Raw genomic sequence first — 16,716 nt, 5'->3', positions numbered from 1 at the left:
CGTGAGGCATCCTGCTATTAGAAGGCTCGGCGGCTTCCTCTGCCCTTTTCTCAGCACTCAAGGGACCTTTTCTCCACTAGACTCACATAAAAATGATGACATCAGGGATCTGTAAATGAACAGCGCTCAAGGGACACCAGCTCGGCCTGTGGCCCTTCTCGCCGCCGTTCCTGGAAAGCCGACCTTGATTCCCAAGGAATTGATCTTGGAGAATCTTTTTTTTGCACCCTCCTCTTGTCTTGCCTGGGCATGGGAAAGTCCCCAAAGTAGTCGTCCCCTCTGGTGAACTCCTTTTGTCGATAAGAAACTGGAGGCTCAGGGAGGGGTCAAGCCAATGTAAGGAGGAAGCTGGGATCCAAAGGGTGTCCATGCACTGCCTTGAACGCTATCTTACTCTTTCCCTGACCTCCAGCCTCCCTGCTTTCCCACATTGAACTTGGAAAAGGCTAAATGTGGCCCCGGGCGTGGAAGCCGAAGGTGTCCTGAGTCAGGCTTCCAGGGGCCGGGGTTTGACGTGGTTTTTGAAAGGTGTCAGACCTTCAGAAGGGGTTCAGTGCAGATGAAAGCGGGAGCCAGCCCGGCCTCGGCACCTCACGGGTGCTTGCACACCTTGTTTCCCGGCTTCTGTCGGAGCCCAGTGTGGGCGCCACCTCCGACACAATCGGGGCCTGTGCTACTGTCCCCACGCAGCAGCCACTTCTTCCTCCTGAACAGAGTAGCCAGAGTCTCTCAGAGTAGCCAGCCCTCACTGCTCTCCCCCTCCCCCCACCTCTTCCTCCTGTCTTCTCTCTCCCCACCATTCCCCCTGAGCCCACCCAGTCGCCGAACCTCTCCCCACCCAAGTCTAGCACCCAGCCCTCCTCCCCCAAATGGTTGCAATGGCCTCTTAGTTTGAGGTTCCTGCTCCAAACCATCAAGGTGATTTTCCCGCAGCACAAGTGACAGCGTCCCTCCCCTGCTCCTGCAGCACTAGTGGCTCCTGGGGCAAATGACGGATTTCTCAGGTTGACATTTACTATGGGAGGCCCAGTTGCAGCGAAGTCTCTAGGCTTGTTAGCCCTTATCCCTGTGGCCCAGCCAGACTGACCGCCACATGGTCCTTCATCACGGATCTTATTTCTTCTCCCATCTTAGGGCTTCTGTGGAGGCTGTTTTCAGCCTCCCCCTCCCCTCTGACCATGTCACCTGGCATTGATTTGCAGGGAAGGCCGTATTCACACAGATGCTCTTTCCTCTGGCACAGTGGAAGCTCCTTGAGGGCAGAGCCGGGCCCTTCTGGTGACGAGCATCCATTGTTGTGCATCCTTTGTTCCGAAGAGGGTCGTGACATTATGGGGGGGATGCCATATGGGCAAGGTCACCGGCCTCACTTCCCTCCAGAGCCCTCTGGGTCCAGTGGCCAGATAGAGGTCAGGATGACTGGAGATGGCCCCGGGTGCAGTGGGAGACTTCGGCCTTTTTATGTTAAGTTCTTCAATAGGTCTCACTTTGACTGAGGCCATACCCATTCGGGGAGGAAAGCTGGGGGGTAATTGAGTCTCTTAATGTGCAACTTGCTGATGGATGAATCGCTTTGGCTGTGGAGTAGGGAAAAGGAGGCACCATATTGTTTCTTTCATTTGAGGAGGGCCAAAGAGTTGGAGGGCTTTCTGGGTGGTCAGGAAACGTGTTTCAGAAACCTGTAAATAACAAGGTGCGAGTCACAAGCCAGCCTGGGAGGGCAGGAGTGACCCGAAGAGAGAGGGAGCCATGGAACGGAGGGACCCAGCCTGCCGGGGTGTTCAGATGTGACATAAGAAGGCAGAGGATTGTGGGTTGTTTTTTAGCTCAAATAGTGTGTGTGTCTGGGAATGCTCTCTGGCCTTTATCTGAAGCTTAAGTGATTGTCTGGGATGGGGAAGGATGAAAAAGGGAGCAGAGGCTGAGCGTGGCCGGGCCCGGCCTACACTTTCAGCCACAGGTCCCAGCTCAGTAGACGCGCCCGGTTATCTGAATCTTCTCACACTTGCACTAGATCGGACGTGCAAACAAACACAAGCGGAGGCCCGAGATGGGGCCCACAGGAGGCCGGGGAAGGGCCAACGAGACGCATCTGGCGTTTCAAAACAGCTTCACGGCGGCTCTTGTGGTTTTGCAGAAAATGAAACCTGAAAATGGAAAGACCCCTAAAGGTTATGTGTCCAGCCACCCATACAGTCAGCATCTGCTCCCAGGGTTTCATCTTCCTTTCTTTATTTGTATTATGTTTATCTAGCTATCTTTTATTTATTTATTAATGTAGTATTAATTTATTCTTGTTGTTATAACTCTCTTATTTATTAATTCACCCATTTTTAATGAACTTTGCTTTATGAATCATGTTGGAAGAGAAAAATCAAAGCAAAAGGAAAAAAATCATGGGAAAGGGGAAAAAAAAATAGAAAAAAGAAGCCAACATGGATTGTATTGATTTACATTCAGGCTCCAGACGTTTTTTCTGGAGTCTCCCGAGTCCCCAGCCCACCTCCCCTCTTCCACTTTGGATGGCGATGTCCTTTAGTTGGCCCAGAATCAACATGAGCAAAAAACATAATCCTCTTTCACCCAACCCGTCTCTCCACTGGGCTTCCCCATTGTCGTGGAGGGCGCTGCCATCCTGGCCGTCAGGCCCCCAGGAGATCTCTTCTAACCCTTCAGAACCTTTCCTCATTCCCCGTGCCGGCTGATCACATCCACAGTCTTGCTCAAATATCTCCCTGCCTCCCTCCTCTCAGCCTCCACACGGGTTGAGGCTCCATTACAATGGCCTCCTACTTGGTCTCCCTGCCTCAAGCCTCCCCCCACCTCAATCCATCCTCCATCAGAGGTCAAAAAGCATTTTCTACAGTTCAAATCAGATTTCCTGCCTTGCTGCCTGCCCCCCCCCCACACACGCACACACTCCACGTTCTAGGGAAAATCCAGCCAGCCCCTATTATCTTTGGGAGCAAATCTCTTGGTCACTGATCTCAGGCCACAATCTGGCTGCGGCCTATCTCGAATCTTCTCACATTTCCTCCTTCATTTAATCTTTGGTTGAGCCAGTCATACCCAGCTTACTACTTCTCAAATGTGATGCCCAATTTCCAGCCTCCCTGCCTTTGTAATCGCCTGCCCCTGGTCCTCTCTCCCCACCTGTTCCTCTTCGAGTCTGATATTTCTTTCAGGAATTAACTGGTGTGCACCCTTCCATGGAGTGTTTCCTAATTGCGCCTCACTGCCTCAGTCACTGGTGACCTCCCTCCCCATAGCAGGTCTATTTGTACATAGAATCCATGTGTCATCCATCCGTCCACTTATTATCTATCTCATAGCTTCCATCATATATGTCTCTGTCTCTTTCTCTGCCTCTGTCTCTGTCTCTCTATCTCTCTTTGTCTCTTCCCCTTGCTCTTTCTTTTTCTCTTCCTCTTCTCTTTCTCTCTCCCAGGAGGGAGCTCACTCTTTGAAGGAAGGGGCTGGTTTATTTTTATATCTTAGCTTTTGGTATGTAGTAGGAGCTTACTCAATGTTTATCCATGGAGCGTTTTGCATGTGGGCCTTTAAGCTTCTGCTGCTTCCTTTAATCCCCGCTGGTTTTCTCCCATTAGAAGAAACACAGATGCCTGGGGTGCTCCCGAGCAGAGAAGTGACACTGGAGTACGTGTGCACCATTCTCTTCAACTTATTTATGGTGCAAGTCAGGGGCATGGGTGTAAGGAGTGGGGAGGGGGATGGGCGATGTGTGTGTGTGAGGGATGGCCTGGCCCTTGGGGAGGCCCCTCTCCGTTCTGCCTTGTGCTTTGCTGGCTGACTCTTGAGGTCTCGCCACTTCCCTCTGACCTATCCTCTATAGTAAAGGGATCGCCTTTTTTCCCTGGATCTTCTCACATGTCATCTGCTCCCAGGAGACCTTTAGATCAGGCTTCCCACAGAGCAGGCCAGAGCATCATTGTGGCCAGACACATTCATGGCCCTGGGGTGCCTCTGGATTCATCAGGAGAGGGGGGAAGGAGTGGTCCAGAGCTTCCAGAATTAGGAGTGCTAACACACACACACACACACACGCACACACGCACACGCACACACACACACACACACACGCAGGTACCAAGTGCACATTTGGCACACACACACTCACACATACACAGAAAAAGACACATACACACAAAGACAAACACACAAAGCTAGACACTTGCACAATGGACAGATACATAAAAAGACAGACATGGAAAGACACAAGACAGACATACACAAAGACAGATCCACACAGAAAAGACAGACACACACACAGAGTAAACCTTGAGGAGGCCCAGTGCTCTCTGGGTCACTGCCATCATTCTCAGATTTAGCCTTGACTTGTGTACCAGATGGATTATCAGGCATGTTTTTCTTTTATTTTTATTTATAACTTTTTGACATTATATATGCATGAGTAATTTTTTTATAACATTATCCCTTGTATTCATTTTTCCACATTATCCCCTTCCTCCCTCTACTCCCTCCCCTAGATGACAGGCAATCCCATACATTTTACATATGTTACAATATAATCCAGATACAATATATGTGTGTAAATCCCATTTTCTTGTTGCACATTAAGTATTAGCTTCCAAAGGTATAAGTAACCTGGGCAGACAGATATTAGTGCTAACAGTTTACATTCACTTCCCAGTGTTCCTTCTCTGGGTGTAGTTGTTTCTGTCCATCATTGATCAGCTGGAAGTGAGTTGGATCTTCTTTATGTTGAAGATCTCCACTTTCAGGCATGTTGTAATGTGGATTCAGGTGAGGGAAGAGAGGAAGGAAAGAAGGAAGCAAGGAAGAAAGGGAAGGAGAAAGGGAGGGAAGGAAGGAAGGAAGGAATTCTTTTGTGGACTTAAAATCGCTGAAGTCTTTCCATCTCTGCATCACATTTTAAAAAACTCCATCCTCAGGCTGTCTTATACCAAAGGACCATCCCTTGGATCCATTTGAATTTGTAGCAAGTCATTCATTCCCAGCATGCAATGGTGGAGTCTGCAAGGAGAACACCCGTAGGTTCGGGTCCCATTGGAATCTGCCCTTCCCTTCTTTTATTCTGCTTCTCAGCATCTTACCACTCTGACCTCTGTTGGCCTGGCTGGGTCAGAGGTCATTCTGCGAGGCATCTCATGTCCTGACCGGCACGGCTTTGCACAGAAGATGACTGTTTTTTTCAGAGTGAAGGCTTAGGTTTCCCTTCCTCGCTCAATCTCAGAGCCGGCTCGCTGCCGCCGTGCCTTGATTTCTTTGTCCTTCGGTTGTGAAAGAGCCATCACTGATTTCAGCTCGGCCCCATTATTACCTCAGGAAGGGCTTAGTTGTTGGGCAGTGAGCACGGTACCCCTGGGAGGGGGCTTGGGGTCCATCACCTGCTGAAGACAGGGGCCCCTGTGTCTGTTTCTCTGGTAAATCCCTTCATGAACCACAGAGAAGGCCATTGATATTATAGTAACAAAGTGGGAAGAGTCCTCGCCCGGGAGTCCCAGCTTGGTGTGGGAGTGACTGTGGCCGGGTATACAGTGAGGGAGGGCGTCTGCACTCCCGGCCTGTGGGGATCTTCTCCACTGTCTCGGGAGACTCCTGTTCCAGGTGAGGATGCCAGCCACCTGCCACGTTAACAGAGGGTTAATTGTGACCTTTGACCACGTCAAGCCCTAATAACGCCCTCCGTGTGTTTCTCTTTCCGATAGTGTGCCGGGACTTTGCTGTGTTGGAGGACCACACGCTCGCGCACAATCTCCAGGAGCAAGAAAGTGAGTGGGGATCGGGAAGCCTTTGCTCAATCACCTGCCTCTGCCAGGAGCAGCTAGAAGGGCCCGACTCCATGCAGAGGCGGCTCGTTCCCAGGAGAGCAGCCTGAATTATCGGCCCTTGTGGCCCACTGGTCCTTGCAGGGCAGACACAAGACACTAAGACTGGGAGACTGGGAGTAGACAGACACTGGGACCGGGAAACGTTATGGGGGAAATCGGTGGGGAAGGAGAGGGGCCCAGTCTCCCTTTTATTGTCTTCTCGACTTGTACGTGTCTGTGTGAGAGAGAGAGAGAGAGAGAGTGTCTGGGAGGTATCCAGCCCAAATGCACCAGTGTCTCATTCACATAATTAGTTTACTATATTTTGCCGTCATTCATTGTTTTGTCCAAAGCATCACGTCCCGTATTTGAAGAGAGTGCAGGGCATCCCTTGTTGGGCATTGGCAGAGGCCGTTTTCTCACAAGGAGTTTGAAATGAATCTGAAGTCTGGTCCAAATTAAAAATCAAAATAAAGAGTTGAGCGTAGAGTTCAGGATGGGCGGGGCCTCGCTGCCCCCTGACCTCTTGCTGCTTCCTTTCAGTCGAACATCACTTGGCGTCCAACGTGCAGCGAAATCGCCTGGTTCAGTACGACCTTCAGGTGGCCAAGCAGCTCCAGGAAGAGGAGGACCTGAAGGCCCGGGCCCACATCCAGAAACGCTACAAAGACATGTAAGTCAGGCCTCTGAGTCCCGGCCTGTCCTGCGCCCATCCCCGCTGCCCTTCCCATCCCTCCGGCTGCGCCAGACACTTTCACGCTTCTTTCCAGCTACCGATGTCTTAGGGTCAATCTCTAATAGTAGTGAAACAAGAATGGCTCCATTGTACTTGGGTATTTGTGAAGTGCTGTCCACACACACACACATACACACACACACACAGTCACACACTCACACACAGACTCACACATACAGTCACACACTCACACACACTCACACACACTCTCACACTCACACACACATTCACACACTCACACACATACACACACACTCACACACTCACACTCACACATACACACACACACACAGTCACACACACACACAGACTCACACATACAGTCACACACACAGTCACACACACTCACACACACTCACACACACTCACACACACACTCACACTCACACACACACACTCACACTCTCACACAATCTCTCAGTTGAGCAGCACAATAACCCCTGAGATGAGTATTACAAGTTATCAGCCCATTTTACAGAGAGCAGCCAGTGTATGTCAGAGGCTGAAGGTGGGCCCAAGCTTTCCTGGATTTATAGAGTACTGGAACGTCAGGACTGAGAGGGAACCTCAAGGTCGCCCCTCACCCCCAAATGTCTAGAACTCGGAGCCTGGAAAGGAGCTGCGGGATGAGCTCTTTGCCCGCATTGTCCTTGTTTGGACCATGCCACAGGGGAGCCTTAGGGTCAGAACTCCAGAGGGTCCCTAAGAAGAAAGCTTTTGCTACAGTGCCTGAAGAGCTGTCAAGCTCTGGCTTGAAGACCTGCAAGGATGGGGAGCTCACTCTCTCACTCTCGCACTCTCGCACTCTCCCTTTGGGACATCTCTCATTGTTAACCTCCAGGGATGGGGAGCTCACTACCTCTCTTTGGGACATCTCTAATTGATAGGAAGTTTTTTCATACCTGAATCTGTCTCTTTGCAACTTGCATTTACGGACTCAGACTGTTAGTGTTGGAAGGAGACTGAAAACTCTGGGCCAACCCATTTTACAGAAGAAGGAAGTAAAAAGGCAAACACTCCTAACTTTCAAGGTCCCACTGTGTGTGTGAGTGTGTGTGTGAGTGAGTGAGTGTCACAGTTCGGGGTGGGGGATTCCCCCCCATCCTGCCCAGGATTCAGGTTTCCAGGGGATGCCCGGAGTCTGGCAGACCAACTGTTCACACCTTAGTAGCTGTGTGTGACCTGGAACGAGGCATGTCACCTGTTGGCCTCAGTTTCCTTATCTGCAAAATAAGATAATTACAGGTGGTTGGGAGGATCCTGTTTGTAAAAGCCCGAGCCTAGTGCCTGGTGCAGAGGAGGGGCCGTATCTCTGCTTAGTCCCTCCATCCCTTCTCCATACTGAGAACCCCTGCAATGGTGCTTGATCCCTAAAGTCTGGATAGCAAAGACCTGGGGCCCCCAGGAAACAAACCTTGCTGCTCGGGGGTGGGGGAGGGCAAAGGGCCTCCGGATTTTCTGAGTCACATGGCTTTGTCTCTGTTGTGCATCTTAGAGAACAGCAGGACTGTGAAATCGCCCAGGAAATCCAGGTGAAGCTGGTCATTGAGGCGGAACGCAGGCGTCTCCAGGAGGAGAAGGACGAGGTATTGTGGGCGCTTTCACCCTGATCCTAAATGTGAGCTCGGGACGGCCTCGGGGAAGGCGTCCGGTGGCAAAGTGGCCAAAGCACTGCTGTCTCTTGTAATTTGGGGAGCCGTCGGGAGCCTGGCTCTGTCCCCTGGGGGAGACTTTTCCCAGGACTGGAGAGAAATGAAACTGGAAGGAGGCGGTTGAGGTCCCGGCCTGGCTCAGCCTAGGCGGCCCACTGGGCTTCTTTAGGGGGCATGGAGGGAAGCTGTGGAATGGAGTGGCCCCAATATCTCCTCTCCCCCCCTCACTGCTTCCTCCAGAAGAAGCAGAGCCACACAGGCAGGCAGTTGGGGGAGATGGTGTTAGAAATGTGAAATGGCTCTAAATAGCCAAGAGTTGACCCCGGCCTGGGCGAGGGCCTGAGTTGGCAGGTGGCAGGATCCCCGCCCCCGTCATCTGCTGGCCGGTACTAGGCAGCTGTGTCCAAACAAGGGCGCTGTGCCCGACTGCAGCCTGCAGAGCCCCCCACGAGCTGTTCCTTTTGCCTCCACCGCTGCTCTGAGCCCTTTCCAGAGGGAGGGTGGAGGATGCTGGGAGGGACCTCGGGGGCTCTCAAGTGCTTTACACGGGCCGGAGACAGGCGGCTGAGGAAGTGACAGCAAAGTGAGCAGTGGATTCACTGGGTGTCCCAAATGTGACAACATCCTGGAAAAGGGGCCATTCAGGCACTGCGTGAATACTTCTATTTCTAGAGCAGCTAGGTGGCTCAGGGGGTAGCACTGTGTCAGGAGTTGAAAAGTCCCGAGTTCAAATGCTACCTCAGACATGTACTAGCTGTGGGATCTCTTTACTTCTGTTTACTTTAGCTTTTTCATCTGTAAAATGGAGTTAATAATAATGATATCTCGCCCCCCCCCCCCAGGATTCTTGTGAGGATATTTGTAAAGTCCTTTGCAGAATATTCCAGCCCTTTACAAATTCTAAAATAACATAAGGTGTTGTGATTATTAATTAGACTAGACATTGCCGTTTGTTTTCCTGAATGTCGATGGTTTTACATTTACCTGAGTAAATGAAATCTTGCCTCCCTTTCTGTTCCTAAGGGACATTCCCGACACGTCCCTCCTTTTGTTTTTAATCACTGCTTGGCACATGTGACTCTCCTAGAAAAATCCACTTTGGTTCTTATGCCTGGGTCAGACCCGATGTCAGCAGAGCAGCCAGTAGAACCGGAGGTTTGGCTTTTAGGGACTTCCCTCCCCCCCTCAGAAGAATAAATCAGGCCGTTTATGCACCAGGTTACTGGAACATGCTTATTCAGATGCAGGGGATTATTTTTGCTCCTTCCTTTTATCAGGACAAGGCATCTTTCTGTGGAAGGAAGCGTGGCCTTCCTACTGCGGTGATTCTATCCAGGACCTCAGCCTGGCACTGAAAGACGCAGTTGTATTTGGGAGACAGGGAGGCTAGTCTTTAAAAAGATCAGCGGGACGAGCCGGGTCCCCATCAATGCACCCAGTGTCCCAGTGATGGGAGAGGGGGACGGGGCAATGGGTATTATTTTAGCAGGAAGTGTGGGTGCCTTCATGGGGAACCTGTCTCTGCTGGTAACCTCTTACCTGGGCTGGTTAAATCTATAGGGAGATGTCAGAACCTGAGCTGGGGAGGAGGAATCCCTTGTGGTGGCTACCTGGAAATGCAATGGGAATGGCCTTGTAGCTCCTCCCAAACAATTTCCCATTCTGGTATCTTCCCTTACAAGTTGGAAGAAGTACCACCTTGATCCCTCCTTCCCCTCCCCCATCAGCCTTCTCCCTCAATCCCCTCCCCCAACCCTGGCTGGAGGGGGACAGTGTTGCATGAGCAACTTGGCCTGGAGGAAATTTCTTGACTTTGTCAACTGACTTTCAGAGGCAGGATTTGAATTAGTCTGACTCCAGAGCCCAAACTCTTTCTTGGCCCATACAATAATGCTGATGAGTACCAGGACTTAGGGCAAGAGTGCAGAGGAGAAATGGATGTGAGAGAGGGCTCAGGAGGTAGGAAAACAAAGGGGAAAAAAGCCAATGCTGGCGTCTGTCTAAAAGTTTGCAGAACACTTAATGTTATCTCACTTGGCTCTTGGGTCATCTGTGGAGACTAGGGCCATTATTATCCTTGATTTACAGCTGAACAACCAAGTTTAGGGGCTCATTCAGAGTCACGCACAATCCGGTATCCCAATTCTCTTTACTGCACCGTCTCATGTCTTTAAACCTGGGCAGCTGATGGAGATGTGTGTGTGTGTTCCTTCTTTCCTGAGCAGGTTGTCCACTTTGGTTTAAATCATTTTTTTTTTTTTTTTTTTTTTTTTTTTTGCTGAGGCAATTGGGGTTAAGTGACTTGCCCAGGGTCACACAGCCAGAAAATGTTAAGTGTCTGAGACCAGATTTGAACTCAGATCCTCTTGATTTCAGGGCTGGTGCTCTACCCACTGCGCCACCTAGCTGCCCTTACTCTGGTTTAAATCAAAGGAAACATTTATTTTTTTTCCAAATTTACACAATTGCATAAGTTAAAAAAGGAAATGCAAGTTAACTTTCAAATGATGGTTTTTCATTTAAATTGGTAGCATTTGTGCCTCTGAAGTGATTAAGGCATCAAATCCATACTGAGACCTGTGGGACCCGATGTAAATGTGTGTGTGTGTGTGTGTGTGTGTGTGTGTGTGTGTGTGTGTGTGTGCGTGCGTGTGTAACTGAGGTCTGTGGTTCCTTCTTGGTTATCATTTAACCACATACAATAAACTATGGAAAGCAATCCCTCAAAGTCCCATCTTTCACTTTCCTTCTTTCCTCCCTCTCTGCTCCTCCCTCCAACTCCATTAGATGGTTTGCACATTGTTTTCATGTCTATTTTACAGATGAGGAAACTGAGGTTCCTCGATGTCCTAAAGTCTGACTTGAGAGCAGCCTCCTGTTCCAACCCCCTCATTTTCCAGAGGAGAATCAGGGATGGGGGATTTTGCCCCAGGTTTTTGCTCTTTGACTCCCTAGCACTTAGCACACAGCAGGTGCTTTTAAAATGCTAGTTGAGGGGCAGCTAGATGGTGCAGTGAATAGAGTGCCGGGCCTGAAGTCAGGAAGCCTTCCTAGCTTAGTACTTCCTAGCTGTGTGACTCTGGGCAAGTCACTTAACCCCGATTACCTTAACCAAGAAAAAAAATGCTTGTTGATTTTATTGATTTGGGAGAATGACCATGATCCTTTAGCACTTTTAGCACCTTTAGCAGGTGCTTTAAAAATGCTTGTTGAAAATGGGAGAATGACCATGTCTGGCACAGCATCGGTCCCTGACACATGGGTCCCAAACTTTGGGATCTTTCTGGGCAGTCTGGCCAAGCTCTCAGGTCTCTGAGACAGCTCCCCTTGGGCCGGTGTTCTGGAAGCATTTGTCCTTGCCCTTTAGCATCCACAGAGTAGGTCACTTTTTAGGAAATGGAAGAAAGGGAAACAGCTGTTGTAACACACAGGACCAATGTCGGGAGGACCGGTGTCTGCAGAACCGTGCCCTTTCCCAGGCCCTGGCTATCATGGCCTACTGCTCCGAGCCCCCACCGAATTAGAGCTCCTTGGAGCCCCCAGGAGGGGGGTGCTAGTCACCCTGTGGTCCAACCCTTAGAACTCAGCCAAAGAAGGGACAGATTCTCTGGAGCTCATCTCCTCTGTAGAAAGTACTGTCAGTAAGCAATTGCTCTGGACTACACACACACACATACGCTCACACACACTCACACACACACACACACATTCATGCACACATACCTTTACTCTCACACACACTCACACACACTCTTACACACACACACTTACACACACTCACACACTCACACACATACACACTCTTACACACACTCTCTCACACACATACACACACACTCATGCACTCACACACACACACCCTTACTACACACACACACACACACACACTCATGCACTCACACACACACACACACCCTTACCTCACACACACACACACACACACACACTATACTTCTAGACTGTCCCAAAAGTCTTAGTGTGGATTTGAAGCTTCACTTCAGAGATCTAAATCCTACAAATTTAACAAAAACCATCACTTGACAGCTGACTTTCATTTTCTTTTAACTTAGGCCATTTTGCCAATTTGGAATAATAAATGCTTACTTTTAATTTGAACCAGACTGGGCTCTCTGGGATTACGCAATGTGTTTGCACAAGTTTCTGGATGACACCTTCTCAGACCAGTGGATTGCTGGGGGGTTTGGGGGGGGTGGAGAGGGAAAGGTGGGGAGGGAGCTGCTTCCGCGGCCACTGCAGCTTTTCCCTTGTGGGGCCCGAATCATCGCATACTCAGCAGGAACTCTTGGAGGGCCCGAAGTGATTGTTGTGATCTCTGAGAAACAGCTGGTGAAAGTTTCAAGAAAGCTGAAAACTGACCAGAGAGCCGCTTATCACAAGACGGTGCTTAGGTTGAGTTTTAATAAGAACCACAATATTGGAAACAAAGAATTAGTCTCCCAGATGTTTTTGGTAGTCCCATTTACCCACTTGAAGTCATTAAAGCCTAAAACTTCCGTAAGTCCTTTGATCCGTCCTAGGTGTGGGCCTGGGGCGTAGCCAGTGCGTTGGTTAACTTTTGCTTAGCTGGAGGTATTTGTTCCAAGATGGGCAGAGAAAACTTGACTTGGAGGCAGGGGGATGGGAGCTCTGTGTGAGCACATGCAGGCTCTCACGTGGGAAAAGGATTCTGCTTGTGCAACTTGTCCTCAAAGGTCCTGACAAGGACTTGTGGGTAAAACACAGAAGAAGGACATTTTCATTTTGATGTAAGAAACATGAGGACCAGACAAGTTTTGGGAACTCCTGGGCAAGGAGACTCCACTTGCAGCTCTTGTGTGACTGCCCTTGAAGCCACTGGCCCGGAGTCTCAGCCCCAGCATGAGTGACAGAAAGGAGCTCTTCCTCCTCGTTGGCCAGCCCATTCTGTCTCCAGTGATCAGAAACCGTTTGAAAAGGTTCTCGATGCCGTTTCCTTTTTATTTTTAAATATGATTGTTCTTCTTGCTGACGGTCCATTATAATCCATCTCCCTTGTCACGAAGAACCCAAGCAGAACTTTGTCCTTATCTGGAAATGGAGGCTATTCCTCCTGAGAGGCAGGAAGTGCCTCAGCACGAGCGGTGCTCTCTGGCTGCAGGGATCAAAGGGCTGAGATCTTCATTGTTGTGGAAGGAGAAACTTCCTCACAAGCAGAGCAGCTCCAGGAAGTTCAGGCTTGCCCCAGCGGGTGGTGAGCCCCCTTCCCAGGAGGGCTGCCAGAGCGCGAACTGCTAGTGTCAGGGACGCACCTTTGCTCAGGTATTGATTGGTTTAACCACAAGGCCCTTCCTTCCAGCTCAGAGATTCTCCGGCCAGGGGTGAGGAAGTCTGCTTTGCCAGGCAGTCATGTGGATTTTCCTTCAGAGATCTCCCTCCGCCATGGGGGGAGACAACATTGGGTGCCCCGAGCTCACGTACGTGTTGTCAGTCAGCACAGAGTCCCCGTGACATCCATCCTGGGGATTCCTTCGAGCCCTTCTCCTCCGAGCGTCTGAGAGATCAGCCCACCTTCTCTTCTCTTCTTCACCTTTCCCTTCAATCAGCCAGGAAACCAATCTCTCATTTCAGCCAATCAGGAAGCATTTGTCAAATGCCCATCCTCTGCCCGCACTGTGCTAGGCACTGGGGAAGCAAAGGGGAAGAGGAAATGGTCTCTGCCATTGGGGCTTCTCATCCCAAGAAAGGAGAAACCCTGGAGAAATAGGGTGGGGGGGAGCCGTCAGTGGGGTACGGTGAAAGTCTTGTGAAGGGCCGGGGGTGCTCATCCCTCATGCCGGCTGTGGGAGTGCTTCTGTTCCCCCTGCACCATTACAAAGATGGCGCCCGGCTTTATTGCAATCTTATTCTTCCCCTGGAGACAGGAGGAGAACCGGCCATCCTGGCTGGGGGCCCATCAGGAGAAAGGAGGAGCGCAGAGGGATTCGTGTCTGCAAAGCAGATCTGGAGGCGCCAAATCCTTCCAAGTTTCCCCGTGACCTTTTCCCATGTTTTAGATTTGCTTGTTTTGGCAAAGGATCGGGCTTTTTTTCCCTCATCTTTGCTATCTCCCTCTCACACACATTTCTGTTTCTTTGTTCAGTTAATCCCTGGTTTTCCCCTCGAAAACAAAAATCATTTTTAAAAATTTGCCTTCAGCTGCTGAAACCTCCGAATCGTCTCAGTGGGACCCAGGATGGGAAGTCTGTCTAAGTCCCGGACGGCCGTGGCTCCCAGAAGGCAGAGCTCTCTCTGGCTGGGGACTTCTGCTGGCTGTCTACTTGTGCCATTTTCCCCTTTAACACAGGGGAAAATAAGAAAGGACTTGATCACAGCCATGCAATGAGCAAAGGTTCCACAGGCTCCCAGGTGGCTTCCATCGGGACCCCCCCAAACACACATAATTCCTTCAGCTAGTGCTCCTATGGGACAGTCAAGGCCCCCAAAGGACTCTAATGGTTTTCAAGGGTCACGGTGTTCTCCAGCTAGATCAAATCTCCACTCTTTGGCTCGCTTGTGGGAGCATCCTTTGACAAGACACTCATCTTCCTTGGGTGTTCCCTGGGTCCATTTCTGCAATTGCAAAAGGAGGTCATTGGGCCGCGTGAACTCTAGCTGTAGTTCATGAACGTCTGGGGGAAGGGGGGCGGAGAACGTTCCAGCTGCCTCCAAGTACTTCGAGGGGTCGTCACACGGAAAAGAGATTTCATTTGTTTCCTTGGCCCCAAAGGGCAGGCCTGGGAGCTCTGGGAGGTGTCCATGACAGAGAGAGAGGCTTGGCAGGAGGACGCTTGCACGTCTTCACTTTTTTTCCCATTTTCCCTTTCCTGGAAATATTATAAGATTTCATTTCAAGAATATTATTAAAGCATCTGTGGTGGGAACATCATGGAAAGGAAACTAGTTTTCGGTGTATTAACCACAAGCGCGGGATACGAGACCAAGAGAATGAGCTCTACCGTGTGATGGCGGCCGGAAAGCTCCAGAGAGAGCAGATGGGGAAAGTGGGGGGAAGGAAGAAAGGACAAAGCCCACGTTTGCCTAGATGATGGTAATGGGATCAGGATCCCACCTTCTTGCTCTTCCCTAAGCTTCCTTTCCACCTCTCAGCTACCCATGGGATGTCTCATAGACTTCCCAAAAGCAACTGGGTGAAAGCAGGACTCAGTATAGTCCTCTTCCACACCCCAGCTTTTCTATCTCCTGACTCCTCATTCTTCTTCACGTCAAACCGCCGCCATCTTGGCTCAAGCCCTCCTCCTTCTCCTCCGCCATTCAGGACATTATTTCAGCCTCCTGTCTCTTCTCATTGACTCGAGCGTCCTCCAGCATGGTTCACACTCACTGCAGCCATGGCCCGACTCCAGACTCCCTGCTCAGAGGAGGCCAGGGCTTCCTCTCGCTTCTACAGCTGGAATAGAGACTCCTTTTGGTCTCCGAGAGCTTCAGTCACCCTGTTTCAAGCTCTCTTTCCAGCCTCAGTGGTTTCTGCTCTCCCATTCTCTGTCCAGCCCAGTTGAGCAATCTAATCCTCATCCAGCACTCCTCATCTCCCATCACCAGGCCTTTGTAGTGGACCAGGCCTTCACTCCCTTTCTTGAACCTCAGGGAGTCCTCTCTCCCTATCAGGGAGCATCTCTTGCAGGGAGCCTCTCCTGCTCTTCCCCCGCTGCCTGGGCCCTTTCTCCCCGATCGTTTCACACTGAACAACCTTACGTCTGTTTGTATTTGTTGACTATGTATTTGTGTTATATAGAGAAACAGACAGGCTCACCTCTCCTATTGAGGGCAGCAGGGTGGGCACAGTGGTTAGAGCAGCCGGCTTAGCGTCCAGAAGACCAGAGTTACGGTCAGGCCTCGGACTCCTATTAGCTGCACGATCCTGGGCAAGGCACTCGGCTCTGTTTGCTCACTCACTTAACTGAGATTACGCGCTGATCTTTCCAGTGAGCGGGAGGAGGAAATGGCTCGCCAGAGTATCGTTGCCCAAATGAGGTTATGCAGAGTCGGACGTGACTGAGCCACAGCAGCTCCCCTAATATGCCAGCTCCCTGCCAGGGGGATTGTCGCTCTTTGTGTTGGCACCTCCGGCACTGGCACGGCGCCTCCCCTGTGCCAGACATTGTGGCTGTGCGGCCAGGGACAGGAAGCAGCTTGGGATAGTGGCTGCAAGGCTCCACTTGCAGGCAGAAGACTTGTTTCTGATTCCTCCTCAAGCTCAGGACCTCTCAGAGCCCCAGGATCCAAATCTGTAGAATGGGAGTAATAATGGCACCTCCCCCGGAGGCTTGGGATGAGGGCCAGGCAAGAGAATATAAAGTGCTTTAAAAATTTGAAAGCTTGGGCAGCTGGGTGCCACAGTGGATAGAGCACCGGCCCTGAATTCAGGAGGGCCCGAGTTCAAATCTGGTCTCAGACACTTCACACTTCCTAGCTGTGTGACCCTGGGCAAGTCACTTAACCCCAATTGTGTCAGCAAAAAAAAAAAAAAAAAAAAGAG

General features: G+C 50.5%; 1 protein-coding gene across 2 annotated transcripts in view; it reads left to right on the top strand.

Annotated features, from left to right (window-relative positions):
* CCDC50 (coiled-coil domain containing 50) overlaps positions 1–16,716 on the top strand; it is a 75,781-nt gene that overhangs the window by 35,855 nt on the left and 23,210 nt on the right. For both annotated transcript variants that reach the window (XM_074297865.1, XM_074297864.1), the window contains exons 2-4: positions 5,712–5,774; positions 6,357–6,486; positions 8,045–8,135. In XM_074297865.1, the coding sequence (XP_074153966.1) occupies positions 5,712–5,774; positions 6,357–6,486; positions 8,045–8,135 (284 nt within the window). The remainder of the gene's footprint in view (positions 1–5,711; positions 5,775–6,356; positions 6,487–8,044; positions 8,136–16,716) is intronic.

Source organism: Sminthopsis crassicaudata, chromosome 3, assembly GCF_048593235.1.
Source record: "Sminthopsis crassicaudata isolate SCR6 chromosome 3, ASM4859323v1, whole genome shotgun sequence".
In the NCBI taxonomy this organism is placed as follows: domain Eukaryota; kingdom Metazoa; phylum Chordata; class Mammalia; order Dasyuromorphia; family Dasyuridae; genus Sminthopsis; species Sminthopsis crassicaudata.
Note: the sequence above shows the minus strand (reverse complement) of the source record. Positions and strands in the feature narration are given on the sequence as shown.